Source organism: Nerophis ophidion, linkage group LG23, assembly GCF_033978795.1.
Source record: "Nerophis ophidion isolate RoL-2023_Sa linkage group LG23, RoL_Noph_v1.0, whole genome shotgun sequence".
NCBI classification, from domain to species: Eukaryota; Metazoa; Chordata; class Actinopteri; order Syngnathiformes; family Syngnathidae; genus Nerophis; species Nerophis ophidion.
Window position 1 is genome coordinate 22,772,499 of NC_084633.1, and position 27,632 is coordinate 22,800,130.

The window sequence follows — 27,632 nt, forward strand, 5'->3', positions numbered from 1 at the left end:
GTCAGTTTGTTGGGCACTAATCTGTGTGTGTGACAGAGGAATGTTTGATGCAGTATTATGTCAGTTTGTTGGGACTAATCTGTGTGTGTGACAGAGAATGTTTGATGCAGTATTATGTCAGTTTGTTGGGACTAATCTGTGTGTGTGACAGAGGAATGTTTGATGCAGTATTATGTCAGTTTGTTGGGACTAATCTGTGTGTGTGACAGAGGAATGTTTGATGCAGTATTATGTCAGTTTGTTGGGACTAATCTGTGTGTGTGATAGAGGAATGTTTGATGCAGTATTATGTCAGTTTGTTGGGACTAATCTGTGTGTGTGAGCAGAGGAATGTTTGATGCAGTATTATGTCAGTTTGTTGGGACTAATCTGTGTGTGTGAGCAGAGGAATGTTTGATGCAGTATTATGTCAGTTTGTTGGGACTAATCTGTGTGTGTGACAGAGGAATGTTTGATGCAGTATTATGTCAGTTTGTTGGGACTAATATCTGTGTGTGTGACAGAGGAATGTTTGATGCAGTATTATGTCAGTTTGTTGGGACTAATCTGTGTGTGTGACAGAGGAATGTTTGATGCAGTATTATGTCAGTTTGTTGGCACTAATCTGTGTGTGTGATAGAGGAATGTTTGATGCAGTATTATGTCAGTTTGTTGGACTAATCTGTGTGTGTGACAGAGGAATGTTTGATGCAGTATTATGTCAGTTTGTTGGGACTAATCTGTGTGTGTGACAGAGGAATGTTTGATGCAGTATTATGTCAGTTTGTTGGCACTAATCTGTGTGTGTGATAGAGGAATGTTTGATGCAGTATTATGTCAGTTTGTTGGGACTAATCTGTGTGTGTGACAGGAATGTTTGATGCAGTATTATGTCAGTTTGTTGGCACTAATCTGTGTGTGTGACAGAGGAATGTTTGATGCAGTATTATGTCAGTTTGTTGGCACTAATCTGTGTGTGTGATAGAGGAATGTTTGATGCAGTATTATGTCAGTTTGTTGGCACTAATCTGTGTGTGTGACAGAGGAATGTTTGATGCAGTATTCTGTCAGTTTGTTGGGACTAATCTGTGTGTGTGACAGAGGAATGTTTGATGCAGTATTATGTCAGTTTGTTGGACTAATCTGTGTGTGTGATAGAGGAATGTTTGATGCAGTATTATGTCAGTTTGTTGGGACTAATCTGTGTGTGTGACAGAGGAATGTTTGATGCAGTATTATGTCAGTTTGTTGGGACTAATCTGTGTGTGTGACAGAGGAATGTTTGATGCAGTATTATGTCAGTTTGTTGGGACTAATCTGTGTGTGTGACAGAGGAATGTTTGATGCAGTATTATGTCAGTTTGTTGGGACTAATCTGTGTGTGTGACAGAGGAATGTTTGATGCAGTATTATGTCAGTTTGTTGGACTAATCTGTGTGTGTGACAGAGGAATGTTTGATGCAGTATTATGTCAGTTTGTTGGGACTAATCTGTGTGTGACAGAGGAATGTTTGATGCAGTATTATGTCAGTTTGTTGGGACTAATCTGTGTGTGTGACAGAGGAATGTTTGATGCAGTATTATGTCAGTTTGTTGGGACTAATCTGTGTGTGTGACAGAGGAATGTTTGATGCAGTATTATGTCAGTTTGTTGGGACTAATCTGTGTGTGTGACAGGAATGTTTGATGCAGTATTATGTCAGTTTGTTGGCACTAATCTGTGTGTGTGACAGGAATGTTTGATGCAGTATTATGTCAGTTTGTTGGCACTAATCTGTGTGTGTGACAGAGGAATGTTTGATGCAGTATTATGTCAGTTTGTTGGCACTAATCTGTGTGTGTGACAGAGGAATGTTTGATGCAGTATTATGTCAGTTTGTTGGGACTAATCTGTGTGTGTGACAGAGGAATGTTTGATGCAGTATTATGTCAGTTTGTTGGGACTAATCTGTGTGTGTGACAGAGGAATGTTTGATGCAGTATTATGTCAGTTTGTTGGCACTAATCTGTGTGTGTGATAGAGGAATGTTTGATGCAGTATTATGTCAGTTTGTTGGACTAATCTGTGTGTGTGACAGGAATGTTTGATGCAGTATTATGTCAGTTTGTTGGCACTAATCTGTGTGTGTGATAGAGGAATGTTTGATGCAGTATTATGTCAGTTTGTTGGGACTAATCTGTGTGTGTGACAGAGGAATGTTTGATGCAGTATTATGTAAGTTTGTTGGGACTAATCTGTGTGTGTGACAGGAATGTTTGATGCAGTATTATGTCAGTTTGTTGGGACTAATCTGTGTGTGTGACAGAGGAATGTTTGATGCAGTATTATGTCAGTTTGTTGGGACTAATCTGTGTGTGTGAGCAGAGGAATGTTTGATGCAGTATTATGTCAGTTTGTTGGGACTAATCTGTGTGTGTGACAGAGGAATGTTTGATGCAGTATTATGTCAGTTTGTTGGGACTAATCTGTGTGTGTGACAGAGGAATGTTTGATGCAGTATTATGTCAGTTTGTTGGGACTAATCTGTGTGTGTGACAGAGGAATGTTTGATGCAGTATTATGTCAGTTTGTTGGGACTAATCTGTGTGTGTGACAGAGGAATGTTTGATGCAGTATTATGTCAGTTTGTTGGGACTAATCTGTGTGTGTGACAGAGGAATGTTTGATGCAGTATTATGTCAGTTTGTTGGCACTAATCTGTGTGTGTGACAGAGGAATGTTTGATGCAGTATTATGTCAGTTTGTTGGCACTAATCTGTGTGTGTGATAGAGGAATGTTTGATGCAGTATTATGTCAGTTTGTTGGGACTAATCTGTGTGTGTGACAGAGGAATGTTTGATGCAGTATTATGTCAGTTTGTTGGGACTAATCTGTGTGTGTGAGCAGAGGAATGTTTGATGCAGTATTATGTCAGTTTGTTGGGACTAATCTGTGTGTGTGAGCAGAGGAATGTTTGATGCAGTATTATGTCAGTTTGTTGGGACTAATCTGTGTGTGTGACAGAGGAATGTTTGATGCAGTATTATGTCAGTTTGTTGGGACTAATCTGTGTGTGTGACAGAGGAATGTTTGATGCAGTATTATGTCAGTTTGTTGGGACTAATCTGTGTGTGACAGAGGAATGTTTGATGCAGTATTATGTCAGTTTGTTGGGACTAATCTGTGTGTGTGACAGAGGAATGTTTGATGCAGTATTATGTCAGTTTGTTGGGACTAATCTGTGTGTGTGACAGAGGAATGTTTGATGCAGTATTCTGTCAGTTTGTTGGGACTAATCTGTGTGTGTGACAGAGGAATGTTTGATGCAGTATTATGTCAGTTTGTTGGGACTAATCTGTGTGTGTGACAGAGGAATGTTTGATGCAGTATTATGTCAGTTTGTTGGGACTAATCTGTGTGTGTGACAGAGGAATGTTTGATGCAGTATTATGTCAGTTTGTTGGGACTAATCTGTGTGTGTGAGCAGAGGAATGTTTGATGCAGTATTATGTCAGTTTGTTGGGACTAATCTGTGTGTGTGAGCAGAGGAATGTTTGATGCAGTATTATGTCAGTTTGTTGGGACTAATCTGTGTGTGTGACAGAGGAATGTTTGATGCAGTATTATGTCAGTTTGTTGGGACTAATCTGTGTGTGTGACAGAGGAATGTTTGATGCAGTATTATGTCAGTTTGTTGGGACTAATCTGTGTGTGTGACAGAGGAATGTTTGATGCAGTATTATGTCAGTTTGTTGGGACTAATCTGTGTGTGTGACAGAGGAATGTTTGATGCAGTATTATGTCAGTTTGTTGGGACTAATCTGTGTGTGTGACAGAGGAATGTTTGATGCAGTATTCTGTCAGTTTGTTGGGACTAATCTGTGTGTGTGACAGAGGAATGTTTGATGCAGTATTATGTCAGTTTGTTGGGACTAATCTGTGTGTGTGATAGAGGAATGTTTGATGCAGTATTATGTCAGTTTGTTGGGACTAATCTGTGTGTGTGACAGAGGAATGTTTGATGCAGTATTATGTCAGTTTGTTGGGACTAATCTGTGTGTGTGACAGAGGAATGTTTGATGCAGTATTATGTCAGTTTGTTGGGACTAATCTGTGTGTGTGACAGAGGAATGTTTGATGCAGTATTATGTCAGTTTGTTGGGACTAATCTGTGTGTGTGACAGAGGAATGTTTGATGCAGTATTATGTCAGTTTGTTGGGACTAATCTGTGTGTGACAGAGGAATGTTTGATGCAGTATTATGTCAGTTTGTTGGCACTAATCTGTGTGTGTGATAGAGGAATGTTTGATGCAGTATTATGTCAGTTTGTTGGGACTAATCTGTGTGTGTGAGCAGAGGAATGTTTGATGCAGTATTATGTCAGTTTGTGGGGACTAATCTGTGTGTGTGACAGGAATGTTTGATGCAGTATTATGTCAGTTTGTTGGGACTAATCTGTGTGTGTGACAGAGGAATGTTTGATGCAGTATTATGTCAGTTTGTTGGGACTAATCTGTGTGTGTGACAGAGGAATGTTTGATGCAGTATTATGTCAGTTTGTGGGGACTAATCTGTGTGTGTGACAGGAATGTTTGATGCAGTATTATGTCAGTTTGTTGGGACTAATCTGTGTGTGTGACAGAGGAATGTTTGATGCAGTATTATGTCAGTTTGTTGGGACTAATCTGTGTGTGTGACAGAGGAATGTTTGATGCAGTATTATGTCAGTTTGTTGGGACTAATCTGTGTGTGTGATAGAGGAATGTTTGATGCAGTATTATGTCAGTTTGTTGGGACTAATCTGTGTGTGTGATAGAGGAATGTTTGATGCAGTATTATGTCAGTTTGTTGGCACTAATCTGTGTGTGTGATAGAGGAATGTTTGATGCAGTATTATGTCAGTTTGTTGGGACTAATCTGTGTGTGTGACAGAGGAATGTTTGATGCAGTATTATGTCAGTTTGTTGGGACTAATCTGTGTGTGTGACAGAGGAATGTTTGATGCAGTATTATGTCAGTTTGTTGGGACTAATCTGTGTGTGTGACAGAGGAATGTTTGATGCAGTATTATGTCAGTTTGTTGGCACTAATCTGTGTGTGTGACAGAGGAATGTTTGATGCAGTATTATGTCAGTTTGTTGGGACTAATCTGTGTGTGTGACAGAGGAATGTTTGATGCAGTATTATGTCAGTTTGTTGGGACTAATCTGTGTGTGTGACAGAGGAATGTTTGATGCAGTATTATGTCAGTTTGTTGGGACTAATCTGTGTGTGTGACAGAGGAATGTTTGATGCAGTATTATGTCAGTTTGTTGGGACTAATCTGTGTGTGTGACAGAGGAATGTTTGATGCAGTATTATGTCAGTTTGTTGGGACTAATCTGTGTGTGTGACAGAGGAATGTTTGATGCAGTATTATGTCAGTTTGTTGGGACTAATCTGTGTGTGTGACAGAGGAATGTTTGATGCAGTATTATGTCAGTTTGTTGGGACTAATCTGTGTGTGTGACAGAGGAATGTTTGATGCAGTATTCTGTCAGTTTGTTGGGACTAATCTGTGTGTGTGACAGAGGAATGTTTGATGCAGTATTATGTCAGTTTGTTGGGACTAATCTGTGTGTGTGATAGAGGAATGTTTGATGCAGTATTATGTCAGTTTGTTGGGACTAATCTGTGTGTGTGACAGGAATGTTTGATGCACTATTATGTCAGTTTGTTGGGACTAATCTGTGTGTGTGACAGAGGAATGTTTGATGCAGTATTATGTCAGTTTGTTGGGACTAATCTGTGTGTGTGACAGAGGAATGTTTGATGCAGTATTATGTCAGTTTGTTGGGACTAATCTGTGTGTGTGACAGGAATGTTTGATGCAGTATTATGTCAGTTTGTTGGGACTAATCTGTGTGTGTGACAGAGGAATGTTTGATGCAGTATTATGTCAGTTTGTTGGGACTAATCTGTGTGTGTGACAGAGGAATGTTTGATGCAGTATTATGTCAGTTTGTTGGGACTAATCTGTGTGTGTGATAGAGGAATGTTTGATGCAGTATTATGTCAGTTTGTTGGGACTAATCTGTGTGTGTGACAGAGGAATGTTTGATGCAGTATTATGTCAGTTTGTTGGGACTAATCTGTGTGTGACAGAGGAATGTTTGATGCAGTATTATGTCAGTTTGTTGGGACTAATCTGTGTGTGTGATAGAGGAATGTTTGATGCAGTATTATGTCAGTTTGTTGGGACTAATCTGTGTGTGTGATAGAGGAATGTTTGATGCAGTATTATGTCAGTTTATTGGGACTAATCTGTGTGTGTGATAGAGGAATGTTTGATGCAGTATTATGTCAGTTTGTTGGCACTAATCTGTGTGTGTGACAGAGGAATGTTTGATGCAGTATTATGTCAGTTTGTTGGGACTAATCTGTGTGTGTGACAGAGGAATGTTTGATGCAGTATTATGTCAGTTTGTTGGGACTAATCTGTGTGTGTGACAGAGGAATGTTTGATGCAGTATTATGTCAGTTTGTTGGGACTAATCTGTGTGTGTGACAGAGGAATGTTTGATGCAGTATTATGTCAGTTTGTTGGCACTAATCTGTGTGTGTGACAGGAATGTTTGATGCAGTATTATGTCAGTTTGTTGGGACTAATCTGTGTGTGTGACAGAGGAATGTTTGATGCAGTATTATGTCAGTTTGTTGGCACTAATCTGTGTGTGTGACAGGAATGTTTGCAGTATTATGTCAGTTTGTTGGGACTAATCTGTGTGTGTGACAGAGGAATGTTTGATGCAGTATTATGTCAGTTTGTTGGGACTAATCTGTGTGTGTGACAGGAATGTTTGATGCAGTATTATGTCAGTTTGTTGGGACTAATCTGTGTGTGTGACAGAGGAATGTTTGATGCAGTATTATGTCAGTTTGTTGGCACTAATCTGTGTGTGTGACAGGAATGTTTGATGCAGTATTATGTCAGTTTGTTGGGACTAATCTGTGTGTGTGACAGAGGAATGTTTGATGCAGTATTATGTCAGTTTGTTGGGACTAATCTGTGTGTGTGACAGGAATGTTTGATGCAGTATTATGTCAGTTTGTTGGGACTAATCTGTGTGTGACAGAGGAATGTTTGATGCAGTATTATGTCAGTTTGTTGGGACTAATCTGTGTGTGACAGAGGAATGTTTGATGCAGTATTATGTCAGTTTGTTGGGACTAATCTGTGTGTGTGACAGAGGAATGTTTGATGCAGTATTATGTCAGTTTGTTGGGACTAATCTGTGTGTGTGACAGAGGAATGTTTGATGCAGTATTATGTCAGTTTGTTGGCACTAATCTGTGTGTGTGATAGAGGAATGTTTGATGCAGTATTATGTCAGTTTGTTGGGACTAATCTGTGTGTGTGACAGAGGAATGTTTGATGCAGTATTATGTCAGTTTGTTGGGACTAACCCTGTGTGTGTGACAGGAATGTTTGATGCAGTATTATGTCAGTTTGTTGGGACTAATCTGTGTGTGTGACAGAGGAATGTTTGATGCAGTATTATGTCAGTTTGTTGGGACTAATCTGTGTGTGTGACAGAGGAATGTTTGATGCAGTATTATGTCAGTTTGTTGGCACTAATCTGTGTGTGTGACAGAGGAATGTTTGATGCAGTATTATGTCAGTTTGTCGGGACTAATCTGTGTGTGTGACAGAGGAATGTTTGATGCAGTAGTATGTCAGTTTGTTGGGACTAATCTGTGTGTGTGACAGAGGAATGTTTGATGCAGTATTATGTCAGTTTGTTGGGACTAATCTGTGTGTGTGACAGAGGAATGTTTGATGCAGTATTATGTCAGTTTGTTGGCACTAATCTGTGTGTGTGATAGAGGAATGTTTGATGCAGTATTATGTCAGTTTGTTGGGACTAATCTGTGTGTGTGACAGGAATGTTTGATGCAGTATTATGTCAGTTTGTTGGCACTAATCTGTGTGTGTGATAGAGGAATGTTTGATGCAGTATTATGTCAGTTTGTTGGGACTAATCTGTGTGTGTGACAGAGGAATGTTTGATGCAGTATTATGTCAGTTTGTTGGGACTAATCTGTGTGTGTGAGCAGAGGAATGTTTGATGCAGTATTATGTCAGTTTGTTGGGACTAATCTGTGTGTGTGAGCAGAGGAATGTTTGATGCAGTATTATGTCAGTTTGTTGGGACTAATCTGTGTGTGTGACAGAGGAATGTTTGATGCAGTATTATGTCAGTTTGTTGGGACTAATCTGTGTGTGTGACAGAGGAATGTTTGATGCAGTATTATGTCAGTTTGTTGGGACTAATCTGTGTGTGTGACAGAGGAATGTTTGATGCAGTATTATGTCAGTTTGTTGGGACTAATCTGTGTGTGTGACAGAGGAATGTTTGATGCAGTATTATGTCAGTTTGTTGGCACTAATCTGTGTGTGTGATAGAGGAATGTTTGATGCAGTATTATGTCAGTTTGTTGGGACTAATCTGTGTGTGTGACAGAGGAATGTTTGATGCAGTATTATGTCAGTTTGTTGGGACTAATCTGTGTGTGTGACAGGAATGTTTGATGCAGTATTATGTCAGTTTGTTGGCACTAATCCGTGTGTGTGATAGAGGAATATTTGATGCAGTATTATGTCAGTTTGTTGGGACTAATCTGTGTGTGTGACAGAGGAATGTTTGATGCAGTATTATGTCAGTTTGTTGGGACTAATCTGTGTGTGTGAGCAGAGGAATGTTTGATGCAGTATTATGTCAGTTTGTTGGGACTAATCTGTGTGTGTGAGCAGAGGAATGTTTGATGCAGTATTATGTCAGTTTGTTGGGACTAATCTGTGTGTGTGACAGAGGAATGTTTGATGCAGTATTATGTCAGTTTGTTGGGACTAATCTGTGTGTGTGACAGAGGAATGTTTGATGCAGTATTATGTCAGTTTGTTGGGACTAATCTGTGTGTGTGACAGAGGAATGTTTGATGCAGTATTATGTCAGTTTGTTGGGACTAATCTGTGTGTGTGACAGAGGAATGTTTGATGCAGTATTATGTCAGTTTGTTGGGACTAATCTGTGTGTGTGACAGAGGAATGTTTGATGCAGTATTCTGTCAGTTTGTTGGGTCTAATCTGTGTGTGTGACAGAGGAATGTTTGATGCAGTATTATGTCAGTTTGTTGGGACTAATCTGTGTGTGTGATAGAGGAATGTTTGATGCAGTATTATGTCAGTTTGTCGGGACTAATCTGTGTGTGTGACAGAGGAATGTTTGATGCAGTATTATGTCAGTTTGTTGGGACTAATCTGTGTGTGTGAGCAGAGGAATGTTTGATGCAGTATTATGTCAGTTTGTTGGGACTAATCTGTGTGTGTGAGCAGAGGAATGTTTGATGCAGTATTATGTCAGTTTGTTGGGACTAATCTGTGTGTGTGACAGAGGAATGTTTGATGCAGTATTATGTCAGTTTGTTGGGACTAATCTGTGTGTGTGACAGAGGAATGTTTGATGCAGTATTATGTCAGTTTGTTGGGACTAATCTGTGTGTGTGACAGAGGAATGTTTGATGCAGTATTATGTCAGTTTGTTGGGACTAATCTGTGTGTGTGACAGAGGAATGTTTGATGCAGTATTCTGTCAGTTTGTTGGGACTAATCTGTGTGTGTGACAGAGGAATGTTTGATGCAGTATTATGTCAGTTTGTTGGGACTAATCTGTGTGTGTGATAGAGGAATGTTTGATGCAGTATTATGTCAGTTTGTTGGGACTAATCTGTGTGTGTGACAGAGGAATGTTTGATGCAGTATTATGTCAGTTTGTTGGGACTAATCTGTGTGTGTGACAGAGGAATGTTTGATGCAGTATTATGTCAGTTTGTTGGGACTAATCTGTGTGTGTGACAGAGGAATGTTTGATGCAGTATTATGTCAGTTTGTTGGGACTAATCTGTGTGTGTGACAGAGGAATGTTTGATGCAGTATTATGTCAGTTTGTTGGGACTAATCTGTGTGTGACAGAGGAATGTTTGATGCAGTATTATGTCAGTTTGTTGGCACTAATCTGTGTGTGTGATAGAGGAATGTTTGATGCAGTATTATGTCAGTTTGTTGGGACTAATCTGTGTGTGTGACAGAGGAATGTTTGATGCAGTATTGTGTCAGTTTGTGGGGACTAATCTGTGTGTGTGACAGGAATGTTTGATGCAGTATTATGTCAGTTTGTGGGGACTAATCTGTGTGTGTGACAGAGGAATGTTTGATGCAGTATTATGTCAGTTTGTTGGGACTAATCTGTGTGTGTGACAGAGGAATGTTTGATGCAGTATTATGTCAGTTTGTTGGGACTAATCTGTGTGTGTGATAGAGGAATGTTTGATGCAGTATTATGTCAGTTTGTTGGGACTAATCTGTGTGTGTGATAGAGGAATGTTTGATGCAGTATTATGTCAGTTTGTTGGGACTAATCTGTGTGTGTGACAGAGGAATGTTTGATGCAGTATTATGTCAGTTTGTGGGGACTAATCTGTGTGTGTGACAGGAATGTTTGATGCAGTATTATGTCAGTTTGTGGGGACTAATCTGTGTGTGTGACAGAGGAATGTTTGATGCAGTATTATGTCAGTTTGTTGGGACTAATCTGTGTGTGTGACAGAGGAATGTTTGATGCAGTATTATGTCAGTTTGTTGGGACTAATCTGTGTGTGTGATAGAGGAATGTTTGATGCAGTATTATGTCAGTTTGTTGGGACTAATCTGTGTGTGTGATAGAGGAATGTTTGATGCAGTATTATGTCAGTTTGTTGGCACTAATCTGTGTGTGTGATAGAGGAATGTTTGATGCAGTATTATGTCAGTTTGTTGGGACTAATCTGTGTGTGTGACAGAGGAATGTTTGATGCAGTATTATGTCAGTTTGTTGGGACTAATCTGTGTGTGACAGAGGAATGTTTGATGCAGTATTATGTCAGTTTGTTGGGACTAATCTGTGTGTGTGACAGAGGAATGTTTGATGCAGTATTATGTCAGTTTGTTGGGACTAATCTGTGTGTGTGACAGAGAAATGTTTGATGCAGTATTATGTCAGTTTGTTGGGACTAATCTGTGTGTGTGACAGAGGAATGTTTGATGCAGTATTATGTCAGTTTGTTGGGACTAATCTGTGTGTGTGACAGAGGAATGTTTGATGCAGTATTATGTCAGTTTGTTGGCACTAATCTGTGTGTGTGACAGAGGAATGTTTGATGCAGTATTATGTCAGTTTGTTGGGACTAATCTGTGTGTGTGACAGAGGAATGTTTGATGCAGTATTATGTCAGTTTGTTGGGACTAATCTGTGTGTGTGACAGAGGAATGTTTGATGCAGTATTATGTCAGTTTGTTGGGACTAATCTGTGTGTGTGACAGAGGAATGTTTGATGCAGTATTATGTCAGTTTGTTGGGACTAATCTGTGTGTGTGACAGAGGAATGTTTGATGCAGTATTATGTCAGTTTGTTGGCACTAATCTGTGTGTGTGACAGGAATGTTTGATGCAGTATTATGTCAGTTTGTTGGGACTAATCTGTGTGTGTGACAGAGGAATGTTTGATGCAGTATTATGTCAGTTTGTTGGCACTAATCTGTGTGTGTGACAGGAATGTTTGATGCAGTATTATGTCAGTTTGTTGGGACTAATCTGTGTGTGTGACAGAGGAATGTTTGATGCAGTATTATGTCAGTTTGTTGGGACTAATCTGTGTGTGTGACAGGAATGTTTGATGCAGTATTATGTCAGTTTGTTGGGACTAATCTGTGTGTGTGACAGAGGAATGTTTGATGCAGTATTATGTCAGTTTGTTGGCACTAATCTGTGTGTGTGACAGGAATGTTTGATGCAGTATTATGTCAGTTTGTTGGGACTAATCTGTGTGTGTGACAGAGGAATGTTTGATGCAGTATTATGTCAGTTTGTTGGGACTAATCTGTGTGTGTGACAGGAATGTTTGATGCAGTATTATGTCAATTTGTTGGGACTAATCTGTGTGTGACAGAGGAATGTTTGATGCAGTATTATGTCAGTTTGTTGGGACTAATCTGTGTGTGACAGAGGAATGTTTGATGCAGTATTATGTCAGTTTGTTGGGACTAATCTGTGTGTGTGACAGAGGAATGTTTGATGCAGTATTATGTCAGTTTGTTGGGACTAATCTGTGTGTGTGACAGAGGAATGTTTGATGCAGTATTATGTCAGTTTGTTGGCACTAATCTGTGTGTGTGATAGAGGAATGTTTGATGCAGTATTATGTCAGTTTGTTGGGACTAACCCTGTGTGTGTGACAGGAATGTTTGATGCAGTATTATGTCAGTTTGTTGGGACTAATCTGTGTGTGTGACAGAGGAATGTTTGATGCAGTATTATGTCAGTTTGTTGGGACTAATCTGTGTGTGTGACAGGAATGTTTGATGCAGTATTATGTCAGTTTGTTGGCACTAATCTGTGTGTGTGACAGGAATGTTTGATGCAGTATTATGTCAGTTTGTTGGCACTAATCTGTGTGTGTGACAGAGGAATGTTTGATGCAGTATTATGTCAGTTTGTTGGCACTAATCTGTGTGTGTGACAGAGGAATGTTTGATGCAGTATTATGTCAGTTTGTCGGGACTAATCTGTGTGTGTGACAGAGGAATGTTTGATGCAGTAGTATGTCAGTTTGTTGGGACTAATCTGTGTGTGTGACAGAGGAATGTTTGATGCAGTATTATGTCAGTTTGTTGGGACTAATCTGTGTGTGTGACAGAGGAATGTTTGATGCAGTATTATGTCAGTTTGTTGGCACTAATCTGTGTGTGTGATAGAGGAATGTTTGATGCAGTATTATGTCAGTTTGTTGGGACTAATCTGTGTGTGTGACAGGAATGTTTGATGCAGTATTATGTCAGTTTGTTGGCACTAATCTGTGTGTGTGATAGAGGAATGTTTGATGCAGTATTATGTCAGTTTGTTGGGACTAATCTGTGTGTGTGACAGAGGAATGTTTGATGCAGTATTATGTCAGTTTGTTGGGACTAATCTGTGTGTGTGAGCAGAGGAATGTTTGATGCAGTATTATGTCAGTTTGTTGGGACTAATCTGTGTGTGTGAGCAGAGGAATGTTTGATGCAGTATTATGTCAGTTTGTTGGGACTAATCTGTGTGTGTGACAGAGGAATGTTTGATGCAGTATTATGTCAGTTTGTTGGGACTAATCTGTGTGTGTGACAGAGGAATGTTTGATGCAGTATTATGTCAGTTTGTTGGGACTAATCTGTGTGTGTGACAGAGGAATGTTTGATGCAGTATTATGTCAGTTTGTTGGGACTAATCTGTGTGTGTGACAGAGGAATGTTTGATGCAGTATTATGTCAGTTTGTTGGGACTAATCTGTGTGTGTGACAGAGGAATGTTTGATGCAGTATTATGTCAGTTTGTTGGCACTAATCTGTGTGTGTGATAGAGGAATGTTTGATGCAGTATTATGTCAGTTTGTTGGGACTAATCTGTGTGTGTGACAGGAATGTTTGATGCAGTATTATGTCAGTTTGTTGGCACTAATCTGTGTGTGTGATAGAGGAATGTTTGATGCAGTATTATGTCAGTTTGTTGGGACTAATCTGTGTGTGTGATAGAGGAATGTTTGATGCAGTATTATGTCAGTTTGTTGGGACTAATCTGTGTGTGTGAGCAGAGGAATGTTTGATGCAGTATTATGTCAGTTTGTTGGGACTAATCTGTGTGTGTGAGCAGAGGAATGTTTGATGCAGTATTATGTCAGTTTGTTGGGACTAATCTGTGTGTGTGATAGAGGAATGTTTGATGCAGTATTATGTCAGTTTGTTGGGACTAATCTGTGTGTGTGACAGAGGAATGTTTGATGCAGTATTATGTCAGTTTGTTGGGACTAATCTGTGTGTGTGACAGAGGAATGTTTGATGCAGTATTATGTCAGTTTGTTGGGACTAATCTGTGTGTGTGACAGAGGAATGTTTGATGCAGTATTATGTCAGTTTGTTGGGACTAATCTGTGTGTGTGACAGAGGAATGTTTGATGCAGTATTATGTCAGTTTGTTGGGACTAATCTGTGTGTGTGACAGAGGAATGTTTGATGCAGTATTATGTCAGTTTGTTGGGACTAATCTGTGTGTGTGATAGAGGAATGTTTGATGCAGTATTATGTCAGTTTGTTGGGACTAATCTGTGTGTGTGACAGAGGAATGTTTGATGCAGTATTATGTCAGTTTGTTGGGACTAATCTGTGTGTGTGAGCAGAGGAATGTTTGATGCAGTATTATGTCAGTTTGTTGGGACTAATCTGTGTGTGTGACAGAGGAATGTTTGATGCAGTATTATGTCAGTTTGTTGGGACTAATCTGTGTGTGTGACAGAGGAATGTTTGATGCAGTATTATGTCAGTTTGTTGGGACTAATCTGTGTGTGTGATAGAGGAATGTTTGATGCAGTATTATGTCAGTTTATTGGGACTAATCTGTGTGTGTGACAGGAATGTTTGATGCAGTATTATGTCAGTTTGTTGGGACTAATCTGTGTGTGTGACAGAGGAATGTTTGATGCAGTATTATGTCAGTTTGTTGGGACTAATCTGTGTGTGTGACAGAGGAATGTTTGATGCAGTATTATGTCAGTTTGTTGGGACTAATCTGTGTGTGTGACAGGAATGTTTGATGCAGTATTATGTCAGTTTGTTGGGACTAATCTGTGTGTGTGACAGAGGAATGTTTGATGCAGTATTATGTCAGTTTGTTGGGACTAATCTGTGTGTGTGACAGAGGAATGTTTGATGCAGTATTATGTCAGTTTGTTGGGACTAATCTGTGTGTGTGATAGAGGAATGTTTGATGCAGTATTATGTCAGTTTGTTGGGACTAATCTGTGTGTGTGATAGAGGAATGTTTGATGCAGTATTATGTCAGTTTATTGGGACTAATCTGTGTGTGTGATAGAGGAATGTTTGATGCAGTATTATGTCAGTTTGTTGGGACTAACCCTGTGTATGTGATAGAGGAATGTTTGATGCAGTATTATGTCAGTTTGTTGGGACTAATCTGTGTGTGTGATAGAGGAATGTTTGAGGCAGTATTATGTTAGTTTGTTGGGACTAATCTGTGTGTGTGACAGGAATGTTTGATGCAGTATTATGTCAGTTTGTTGGGACTAATCTGTGTGTGTGACAGAGGAATGTTTGATGCAGTATTATGTCAGTTTGTTGGCACTAATCTGTGTGTGTGATAGAGGAATGTTTGATGCAGTATTATGTCAGTTTGTTGGGACTAATCTGTGTGTGTGACAGAGGAATGTTTGATGCAGTATTATGTCAGTTTGTTGGCACTAATCTGTGTGTGTGACAGAGGAATGTTTGATGCAGTATTATGTCAGTTTGTTGGGACTAATCTGTGTGTGTGACAGAGGAATGTTTGATGCAGTATTATGTCAGTTTGTTGGCACTAATCTGTGTGTGTGATAGAGGAATGTTTGATGCAGTATTATGTCAGTTTGTTGGGACTAATCTGTGTGTGTGACAGAGGAATGTTTGATGCAGTATTATGTCAGTTTGTTGGGACTAATCTGTGTGTGTGACAGAGGAATGTTTGATGCAGTATTATGTCAGTTTGTTGGGACTAATCTGTGTGTGTGATAGAGGAATGTTTGATGCAGTATTATGTCAGTTTGTTGGGACTAATCTGTGTGTGTGACAGAGGAATGTTTGATGCAGTATTATGTCAGTTTGTTGGGACTAATCTGTGTGTGTGACAGAGGAATGTTTGATGCAGTATTATGTCAGTTTGTTGGGACTAATCTGTGTGTGTGACAGAGGAATGTTTGATGCAGTATTATGTCAGTTTGTTGGCACTAATCTGTGTGTGTGACAGAGGAATGTTTGATGCAGTATTATGTCAGTTTGTTGGGACTAATCTGTGTGTGTGACAGAGGAATGTTTGATGCAGTATTATGTCAGTTTGTTGGGACTAATCTGTGTGTGTGACAGGAATGTTTGATGCAGTATTATGTCAGTTTGTTGGGACTAATCTGTGTGTGTGACAGGAATGTTTGATGCAGTATTATGTCAGTTTGTTGGGACTAATCTGTGTGTGTGACAGAGGAATGTTTGATGCAGTATTATGTCAGTTTGTTGGGACTAATCTGTGTGTGTGACAGAGGAATGTTTGATGCAGTATTATGTCAGTTTGTTGGGACTAATCTGTGTGTGACAGAGGAATGTTTGATGCAGTATTATGTCAGTTTGTTGGGACTAATCTGTGTGTGACAGAGGAATGTTTGATGCAGTATTATGTCAGTTTGTTGGGACTAATCTGTGTGTGTGACAGAGGAATGTTTGATGCAGTATTATATCAGTTTGTTGGGACTAATCTGTGTGTGTGACAGAGGAATGTTTGATGCAGTATTATGTCAGTTTGTTGGGACTAATCTGTGTGTGTGACAGAGGAATGTTTGATGCAGTATTATGTCAGTTTGTTGGGACTAATCTGTGTGTGTGACAGGAATGTTTGATGCAGTATTATGTCAGTTTGTTGGGACTAATCTGTGTGTGTGACAGAGGAATGTTTGATGCAGTATTATGTCAGTTTGTTGGGACTAATCTGTGTGTGTGACAGAGGAATGTTTGATGCAGTATTATGTCAGTTTGTTGGGACTAATCTGTGTGTGTGACAGAGGAATGTTTGATGCAGTATTATGTCAGTTTGTTGGGACTAATCTGTGTGTGTGACAGAGGAATGTTTGATGCAGTATTATGTCAGTTTGTTGGGACTAATCTGTGTGTGTGACAGGAATGTTTGATGCAGTATTATGTCAGTTTGTTGGGACTAATCTGTGTGTGTGACAGAGGAATGTTTGATGCAGTATTATGTCAGTTTGTTGGGACTAATCTGTGTGTGTGACAGAGGAATGTTTGATGCAGTATTATGTCAGTTTGTTGGGACTAATCTGTGTGTGTGACAGAGGAATGTTTGATGCAGTATTATGTCAGTTTGTTGGGACTAATCTGTGTGTGTGACAGAGGAATGTTTGATGCAGTATTATGTCAGTTTGTTGGGACTAATCTGTGTGTGTGACAGGAATGTTTGATGCAGTATTATGTCAGTTTGTTGGGACTAATCTGTGTGTGTGACAGAGGAATGTTTGATGCAGTATTATGTCAGTTTGTTGGGACTAATCTGTGTGTGTGACAGAGGAATGTTTGATGCAGTATTATGTCAGTTTGTTGGGACTAATCTGTGTGTGTGACAGAGGAATGTTTGATGCAGTATTATGTCAGTTTGTTGGGACTAATCTGTGTGTGTGACAGGAATGTTTGATGCAGTATTATGTCAGTTTGTTGGCACTAATCTGTGTGTGTGAGCAGAGCTGGGCTGAGTTCCTCAGGACGGTGGATGCTGACATCATCACAGGGTACAACATCCAGAACTTTGACTTCCCATACCTGCTCAATAGGGCGGCGGCTTTAAAGGTTGGTGTTGCACAGTCTCTCATGGCCGTCTGCTCCTGATGTTTGACTCGCGCACATGACCGTCTGCTCCTGATGTTTGACTTGCGCACATGACCGTCTGCTCCTGATGTTTGACTTGCGCACATGACCGTCTGCTCCTGATGTTAGACTCGTGCACATGACCGCCTGCTCCTGATGTTAGACTCGTGCACATGACCGCCTGCTCCTGATGTTAGACTCGTACACATGACCGTCTGCTCCTGATGTTAGACTCGTGCACATGACTGCCTGCTCCTGATGTTAGACTCGTGCACATGACCGTCTGCTCCTGATGTTAGACTCGTGCACATGACCGCCTGCTCCTGATGTTTAACTTGCGCACATGACCGTCTGCTCCTGATGTTTGACTCGCGCACATGACCGCCTGCTCCTGATGTTTGACTTGCGCACATGACCGTCTGCTCCTGATGTTTGACTTGCGCACATGACCGTCTGCTCCTGATGTTAGACTCGCGCACATGACCGTCTGCTCCTGATGTTAGACTCGCGCACATGACTGCCTGCTCCTGATGTTAGACCCGTGCACATGACCGCCTGCTCCTGATGTTTGACTCGCGCACATGACCGCCTGATCCTGATGTTTGACTCGCGCACATGACCGCCTGCTCCTGATGTTTGACTCGCGCACATGACCGCCTGCTCCTGATGTTTGACTCGCGCACATGACCGCCTGATCCTGATGTTTGACTCGCGCACATGACCGCCTGATCCTGATGTTTGACTCGCGCACATGACCGCCTGCTCCTGATGTTTGACTTGCGCACATGACCGCCTGCTCCTGATGTTTGACTTGCGCACAGTTGGTCATGACCGCCTGCTCCTGATGTTTGACTCGCGCACATGACCATTTGCTCCTGATGTTTGACTCGCGCACATGACATGACCGTCTGCTCCTGATGTTTGACTTGCGCACATGACCGTCTGCTCCTGATGTTTGACTCGTGCACATGACTGCCTGCTCCTGATGTTTGACTTGCGCACAGTTGGTCATGACCGCCTGATCCTGATGTTTGACTTGCGCACATGACCGCCTGCTCCTGATGTTTGACTTGCGCACATGACCGCCTGCTCCTGATGTTTGACTTGCGCACATGACCGCCTGCTCCTGATGTTTGACTTGCGCACATGACCGCCTGCTCCTGATGTTTGACTTGCGCACATGACCGCCTGCTCCTGATGTTTGACTTTCGCACATGACCGCCTGCTCCTGATGTTTGACTTTCGCACATGAGCGCCTGCTCCTGATGTTTGACTTGCGTACATGACCGCCTGCTCCTAATGTTTGACTTGCGCACATGACCGCCTGCTCCTGATGTTTGACTTGCGCACAGTCGGCCATGAGCGCCTGCTCCTGATGTTTGACTTGCGCACATGAGCGCCTGCTCCTGATGTTTGACTTGCGTACAGTCGGTCATGAGCGCCTGCTCCTGATGTTTGACTTGCGCACATGAGCGCCTGCTCCTGATGTTTGACTTGCGTACAGTCGGTCATGAGCGCCTGCTCCTGATGTTTGACTTGCGCACATGACCGTCTGCTCCTGATGTTTGACTTGCGCACATGACCGTCTGCTCCTGATGTTAGACTCGTGCACATGACCGCCCGCTCCTAATGTTTGACTTGCGCACAGTTGGTCATGACCGCCTGCTCCTGATGTTTGACTTGCGCACATGACTGTCTGCTCCTGATGTTTGACTTGCGCACATGACCGTCTGCTCCTGATGTTAGACTCGTGCACATGAGCGCTTGCTCCTGATGTTTGACTTGCGCACATGACCGCCTGCTCCTGATGTTTGACTTGCGCACATGACCGCCTGCTCCTGATGTTTGACTCGTGCACATGACCGCCTGCTCCTGATGTTTGACTTGCGCACAGTCGGTCATGAGCGCCTGCTCCTGATGTTTGACTTGCGCACATGACCGCCTGCTCCTGATGTTTGACTTGCGCACAGTCTGTCATGAGCGCCTGCTCCTGATGTTTGACTTGCGCACATGACCGCCTGCTCCTGATGTTTGACTTGCGCACATGACCGCCTGCTCCTGATGTTTGACTTGCGTACAGTCGGTCATGAGCGCCTGCTCCTGATGTTTGACATGCATGCAGGTCAACCTGTTCCCGTACTTGGGCAGAGTGCGAGGGATCAAGTCGGTGTTGCGAGACCTGAACTTCCAGAGCAAGCAGATGGGCCGCAGAGAGAACAAGGTCATCAACATGGAAGGTCGCGTCCAGTTTGACCTTCTGCAGGTCAGCAACTCTGGACATGTACCTGCTCTGAATTAGGGCAGGACAGACGTTGATGTTAGAATTCTCACTGAAAATATCATCGGAAACAACGATTCATGCAAATGTTTATGCTAGCATTTTACAGGACTTGGCGGTGTCACGCCAAATTTCTTCCCCCCTACAAAAACCTTCCCCCCGGAAGACATTTGGCGTGACAGCCCCTCTAATGCCTGAAGGACCCCAATGAAGGTGGAAGGACCTTAAAGCAGCCCACACAGCTGCCTGTTTTAAAAGCATTGTAATTGGCTGATTGTCATTGGTGAAAAATAACGGTGAGGAAAAAATATTAGCATTCCAGCATGCTAACCTTTCAAGCTATTTTTGCTTTGCTAATTTTGCAGCTGTAACCCTTAAGAGTCATATAACTTGGTATTATCACGCCCTCATTGGGGTCCTTCAGGCATTAGAGGGGGTGTCACGCCAAATGTCTTCCGGGGGGAAGACATTTGGCGTGACAGCGGCATCTTTGAATTATGCCAACTTCTGCCATGTCATCATGCTAACATGTTATGCTAGAATTTTAACAATTTGCTTTGTTTGAATCTTAAAATCATGGCTTTCAAAACTTGGAAGCATCTTAGAATTAAGCCAACTTTTCCTATGTAATCATGCTAACAGTAACATGCTAACATTTTATGCTAGAATTTTAACAATTTGCTTTGTATGAATCTTAAAATCATGGATTTCAAAACTTGGCGGCATCTTAGAATCAAGCCAACTTTTCCTATGTAATCATGCTAACAGTAACATGCTAATATTTTTTCCAATGATATTTATATGAATCGTAAAATCGTGGCTCTCAATACTTGTCAGCATCTTATAATTACGCTAACTTTTGCTATGTCATCAGCTACTGGTAACATGCTAACATTAAAGAATTTCATTTGTATGAATCTTAAAATCATGGCTTTCGATACTTGTCAGCATCGTAGAATTACGCTAACTTTTGGTATGTCGTCATGCTAACGGTAACGTGCTGACATTTTATGCTAGCATTTTTGCCATTTTTATTGCTATGACCTTAATATCTTGGCTTTCAATACCTGGTGCCATCTTGGAACTGATTCACCAACTCAGCTTCTACAGTCACACACAGCTTGATGACAAAAAGAAATCCGGCGCTGGTAGTCTGCTCTGTAAAGTTACCAATAGGCATTTAGTTTAAAATCCCATCAGCACAATATTTCGGGTGAAAACGAGAATTAAAAACCTACCTCGATCAGAAATACAATCTGTCTGCCCTCACGTCCTGTCTATTGGCCACTTCCTGCTGCCGGCAAACAACCAAAGCTGATTGGACTATGGCAATCACCTGACTAGGGAGAGCGCAAAGAGTAAATACAGGGCAAGATCCTAATAGTCTCTGCAAAAGTATCTACAAACCCTGTTTCCATATGAGTTGGGAAATTGTGTTAGATGTAAATATAAACAGAATACAATGATTTGCAAATCCTTTTCAAGCCATATTCAGTTGAATATGCTACAAAGACAACATATTTCATGTTCAAACTCATAAACTTTTTTTTTTGCACATAAACATTAACTTTAGAATTTGATGCCAGCAACACTTGACAAAGAAGTTTGTAAAGATGGCAATAAATACTGATAAAGTTGAGGAATGCTCATCAAACACTTATTTGGAACATCCCACAGGTGTGCAGGCTAATTGGGAACAGGTGGGTGCCATGATTGGCTATAAAAACAGCTTCCATGAAATGCTAAGTCATTCACAAGAAAGGATGGGGCGAGGGACACCACTTTGTAAACAAATGCATGGGCAAATAATCAAACAGTTTAAGAACAACCTTTCTCAAAGTGCAATTGCAAGAAATTTAGGGATTTCAACATCTACGCTCCATAATATCATCAAAAGGTTCAGAGAATCTGGAGAAATCACTCCACGTAAGCGGCATGGCCGGAAACCAACATTGAATGACCGTGACCTTCCATCCCTCAGACGGCACTGTATCAAAAACCAACATCAATCTCTAAAGGATATCACCACATGGGCTCAGGAACACTTCAAAAAACCACTGTCACTAATTACAATTCGTCGCTACATCTGTAAGTGCAAGTTAAAGCTCTACTATGCAAAGCGAAAGCCATTTATCTACAACATCCAGAAACGCCGCCGGCTTCTCTGGGCCCAAGATCATCCAAGATGGACTGATGCAAAGTGGAAAAGTGTTCTGTGGTCTGACGAGTCCACATTTTAAATATTTTTTAGAAATATTTGACATGGTGTCATCCGGATCAAAGGGGAAGCAAACCATCCAGACTGTTATCGACACAAAGTTGAAAAGCCAGCATCTGTGATGGTATGGGGGTGCATTAGTGCCCAAGGCATGGGTAACTTACACATCTGTGAAGGCACCATTAATACTGAAAGGTACATACAGGTTTTGGAACAACATGCTGCCATCTAAGCGCCGTCCTTTTCATGGACGCCCCTGCTTATTTCAGCAAGACAATGCCAAGCCACATTCAGCACGTGTTACAACAGCGTGGCTTCATAAAAAAAGAGTGTGGGTACTTTCCCGGCCCGCCTGCAGTCCAGACCTGTCTCCCATGGAAAATGTGTGGTGCATTATGAAGCGTAAAATACGACAGCTGAGACCCCGGACTGTTGAAGGACTGAAGCTCTACATAAAACAAGAATGCGAAAGAATTCCACTTTCAAAGCTTCAACAATTAGTTTCCTCAGTCCCCAAATGTTGATTGAGTGTTAAAAGAAAAGGTGATGTAACACAGTGGTGAACATGCCCTTTCCCAACTACTAAGTTAATTATTATTTGCCAAAAAAAAAAAAGTTTGAGGTTCAACATCAAATATGTTGTCTTTGTAGCATATTCAACTGAATATGGGCTGAAAAGGATTTGCAAATCATTGTATTCTGTTTATATTTACATCTAACACAATTTCCCAACTCATATGGAAACGGGGTTTGTATGAACCTTAAAATTATGTCCTTTTAATACTTGGTGGCATCTTAGAACTTTGCTAACTTTTGCTATGTCATCAGCTACTGGTAACTTGCTCACATTTTATGCTAGCATGTTTGCCAATTTTATGTGTATGAACCTTAAAATGCTGCCTTATTACTTGCTATGTCAGCTTCTTATAAGAGCTTCTGCTTCTACTTGTGTGAAATTGTCCTTCACGGCGGACAATGCATGTACCTTGTGGTCCTTTTCCCTCGCATACCTGTTCTATTATTTCCAAGACATGTGCGTCCGTCCCTCAGGTTCTGCTCCGGGACTACAAACTGCGCTCGTACACCTTGAATGCTGTGAGCTTCCACTTCCTGCAAGAACAGAAAGAGGACGTGCAGCACTCCATCATCACTGACCTGCAGGTACGGGAAAACATCTGGCGACGTCTCCAACCTTCCCAACTCACCGGGTTTCCCCACGCCTGGCAGAACGGCAACGAGCAGACGCGGCGCCGCCTGGCCGTGTACTGCCTGAAGGACGCCTACCTGCCCCTGCGGCTGCTGCAGAAGCTGATGTGTGTCATCAACTACATGGAGATGGCCAGAGTCACAGGTGTGCCGCTCACCTACCTGCTCTCCAGAGGCCAGCAGATCAAGGTGGTCTCCCAGCTGCTGCGACAGGTGAAGGCACAGAGATGTGGTCCTCACATCAACACTTGCCCAACTGACCGTGTGTCGTGTTCACCTGTAGGCCGCCAAACAGGACCTGGTGATGCCGGTTGTCAAGTCTCAGGGAGGAGAAGATTACACGGGAGCTACGGTCATTGAGCCAGAGAAAGGGTGCGTACGTGTGTGTGTGTGTGTGTGTGTGTGTGTGTGTGTGTGTGTGTGTGTGTGTGCGTGTGTGTGTGCGTGTGTGTGAGTGTGTGTGTTCTTGTATTTCAGGGGTAAGCAACCTTTTTGAAAGCAAGAGCTACTTCTTGGGTACTGATTAATGCCAAGGGCTACCAGTTTGATGCACACTGGTAGCTCGGTTGGTAGAGCGGCCGGGCCAGCAACTTGAGGGTTGCAGGTTCAATTCCCGCTTGTGCCATCCTAGTCACTGCCGTTGTGTCCTTGGGCAAGACACTTTACCCACCTGCTCCCAGTGCCACCCACACTGCTTTAAATGGAACTTAGATATTGGCTTTCACTATGTAAAGCGCTTTGAGTCACTTGAGAAGTGAAGTGAAGTGAATTATATTTATATAGCGCTTTTTCTCTGGTGACTCAAAGCGCTTTACATAGTGAAACCCAATATCTCATTTTTAGATTTAAAGCAGTGTGGGTGGCACTGGGAGCAGGTGGGTAAAGTGTCTTGCCCAAGGACACAACGGCAGTGACTGGGATGGCGTTGAAGTCATTTATGGTCTAGAACAGGGGTAGGGAACCTATGGCTCTAGAGCCAGATGTGGCTCTTTTGATGACTGCATCTGGCTCTCTGATAAATCTGAGCTGACATTGCTTAACATGATAAGTCATGAATAATTCCACTTGTAATCACAGTGTTAAAAATAATGTTCAAAATATAAAACATTCTCATGGATTTTTAATTCCATCCATCCGTTTCTACCGCACCTGTTCAAGTAGTTGCGCTAATTGTAAGAAGTTATTTATTTATTATTGGTTAGTGTGGGGCTTGCCCTCCTGGTGGTTCTTCAGACCACCAAGCACCGACATGAGAGCCTGTTTCAGGGTTACATTATTGTTTTAATTTTCAATAAGTCCCTCAGTTGCTTTCCAGCAATTGTATTTTTCTCTTTCGTTTTCGCTCGGGCTCTGGCTCCAGCCCCAACCCCGTCTCTCCTCCTGGCTGCTGCTTATAACAGAGCGACAGGTGATTAGATAACAAGGCCCAGGTGGGCTGTCTACGCACCTGTCGCTGATTTAGAGGCCGGTCCTGGCACACCCCAGTTTATTGCAGGCCCACAGGCCACGCCCCCTCCACAGTTAGCCTCAGAATAATAATGTTATTATTCAGAATAAGAGACCTGTTTTACTCTAGAAATGTTGGTCTTACTTAAAAATGCATGTGTTTAGTTGTGTTCAGTGTTGAAAAAAAAAATATTTTATGGCTCTTACGAAAATACATTTTAAAATATTTGGCTTTTTGGCTCTCTCAGCCAAAAAGGTTCCCGACCCCTGGTCTAGAACATGTTTAGTTTTATTCATTATTGAAATATTTCTTGCTACTTTATATTGTATATTTTTTACATGAGGTTTCCTGTTTATTTTTTCATCTATTATTACTCTTTCAAATGTGATTTATTTCACATTTCAATGTCTACTCCGTCTATTTATTTGACTTTTTCTTCTTTGATTGAAACTTGTATTAGTAGATTGCACAGTACAGTACATATTCCCTACAATTGAGCATTAAATGGTAACACCCCAATAAGTTTTTCAACTTGTTTAAGGTTAATCAATTCACGGTAGATGAATACAGAATATCATTATTTTAGTTTCACGGAGATAGTCTGTTTGTTGGAAAGCAGACGCTTTGTGCTTCAGTCAAGCAAACAAGTAATGAGCCACTTCACCTTCTCAGGGAAGAGTAATTAGATTGTTCCTGACTGAGTAAATGTTCTTACCAACACTGAAACAAGTATTAATTTCCCCTCCGTCTGCCAGCTATTACAGCGTTCCCATCGCCACCCTGGATTTCTCCTCCCTGTACCCGTCCATCATGATGGCCCACAACCTGTGCTACACCACCTTGCTGCAGAAAGGGTCGGCAGATAAGCTGGGGTGAGTTTAACCAACCACCTTTCAACTCCTGGAATCCTGTCCAACATGGCGGCCTGTTCAGGTTGTCCCCAAAGGACTTCATCAAGACCCCCACCGGGGATCTGTTTGTGAAGAGTTGTGTGAGGAAAGGCCTCCTGCCTGAGATCCTGGAGAACCTTCTCTCGGCCAGAAAGAGGTAGGGATAAGGAGTGGAGAAGGCCTTTGGCCAGAATGTGGCCTCAGGACCCATCCGGCCCCGTCTGTCCACAGGGCCAAGTCGGAACTGAAGAAGGAAACGGACCCTTTCAAGAAGCAAGTGCTGGACGGCCGACAGCTGGCCCTCAAGATCAGCGCCAACTCCGTCTACGGCTTCACGGGGGCTCAGGTGGGCAAGCTGCCCTGCCTGGAGATCTCTCAGGTGAGTTTGAGGGACCTGACACCTTCCCAAAAGAGGAGGATTTGAAACATCAGCCAATATGATGACTGTCAATTTGCTGACACCTGGCGTGCCAAAGTCCTGAGTTATAGAACTCATGACATCTCACGGGGTGCAGTTTGGACACCTTCATATAGACCAGGGGTCGGGAACCTTTTTGGCTGAGAGAGCCATAGAAGCCAAATATTTTAAAATGTATTTCCGTGAGAGCCATATAATGTTTTTTCAATATTGAAGACAACTAAATGTGTGCATTTTATGTAAAACAGGTGCGGTAGAACAGTCTTTTTCAACCACTGTCCCGTTAGTTACAGTCTGGTGTGCCGTGGGAGATGATCTCATTTCACCTATATGGGTTAATAATATTTTTTGCAAACCATGAATTACAGTCTTAAAATGATGTGTTGTTGTTGAGTGGTCGGTGCTGTCTAGAGCTAATTGCTTTGTAGGTGTCGGAAATAGCGGGAGGCAGAGTGCAGGTAAAAAAAAAAAGATGTCTAATGCTTAAAACATCCATTTTCCATCCATTTTCTACCGCTTATTCCCTTTTGGGGTCGCGGGGGGCGCTGGCGCCTATCTCAGCTACAATTGGGCGGAAGGCGGGGTACACCCTGGACAAGTCGCCACCTCATCGCAGGGCCAACACAGATAGACAGACAACATTCACACACTAGGGCCAATTTAGTGTTGCCAATCAACCTATCCCCAGGTGCATGTCTTTGGAAGTGGGAGGAAGCCGGAGTACCCGGAGGGAACCCACGCATTCACGGGGAGAACATGCAAACTCCACACAGAAAGATCCCGATCCTGGATTTGAACCCAGGACTGCAGGACCTTCGTATTGTGAGGCAGACGCACTAACCCCTCTGCCACCGTGAAGCCCTTGCTTAAAACATAAATAAACAAAAGGTTAATTCCCCTAAGAAAAGGCATTGAAGCTTAGGGAAGGCTATGCAGAGCAAAACTAAAAATTAACTGGCTACAAAGTAAACAAAAAAACAGAATGCTGGACAACAGCAAAGACTTACTGTGGAGCAAAGACAATGTACTTCCGAACATGACATGACAATCGACAATGTCCCCACAAACAGGAGATAAACGACTGAAATATTTTTGATTGCTAAAACAAAGTAGAGGCGGGAAGTAGCGCTCAAAGGAAGACATGAAACTGCTACAGGAAAATACCAAAAAAAGAGAAAAAGCCAGCAAAATAGGAGCGCAAGACAAGAACTAAAACACTGCACACAGGAAAACAGCAAACAACTCCAAATAAGTCACGGCATGATGTGACAGGTGGTGACAGTACATCTACTTTGAGACAAGAGCTATAGTCATGCATGGTTGGTTATGCTTTAAAGTCGTATCCAACAATTGTGACAACGACTTTTTATTGTCAACTGAGTTACGTTTTTAATACATTTCTGCTGGTGTTGTGCCTCCGGATTTTTTAAAAGCAAAAAATGTGCCTTGGCTCAAAAGAGGTTGAAAAACACTGCGGTAGAAAACGGATGAAGGGATAAAAATGCATGAGAATTTTTTACATTTTCAACGTTATTTTTAACACTTATTACCAGTGGAATTATTCATTACTTATTGTGTTAAGCAATGTAAGATAAGATTATTCTGAGAGCCAGATGCAGTCATCAAAAGAGCCACATCTGTCTCTAGAGCCTTAGGTTCCCTACCCCTGTTCTAGACCATTCTAAGCTCTTGACTATAT

The 27,632-nt window shown here is 41.8% G+C and overlaps 1 protein-coding gene across 1 annotated transcript in view; it reads left to right on the plus strand.

The window, feature by feature from the left end:
- Positions 1-27,632, plus strand: part of pold1 (polymerase (DNA directed), delta 1, catalytic subunit) — a 75,187-nt gene that overhangs the window by 25,010 nt on the left and 22,545 nt on the right. Inside the window, exons 10-17 of the mRNA XM_061885278.1 lie at positions 17,354-17,458; positions 19,599-19,739; positions 23,023-23,133; positions 23,200-23,391; positions 23,462-23,550; positions 25,381-25,497; positions 25,559-25,672; positions 25,747-25,894. Of these exons, the coding sequence (XP_061741262.1) occupies positions 17,354-17,458; positions 19,599-19,739; positions 23,023-23,133; positions 23,200-23,391; positions 23,462-23,550; positions 25,381-25,497; positions 25,559-25,672; positions 25,747-25,894 (1,017 nt within the window). The remainder of the gene's footprint in view (positions 1-17,353; positions 17,459-19,598; positions 19,740-23,022; positions 23,134-23,199; positions 23,392-23,461; positions 23,551-25,380; positions 25,498-25,558; positions 25,673-25,746; positions 25,895-27,632) is intronic.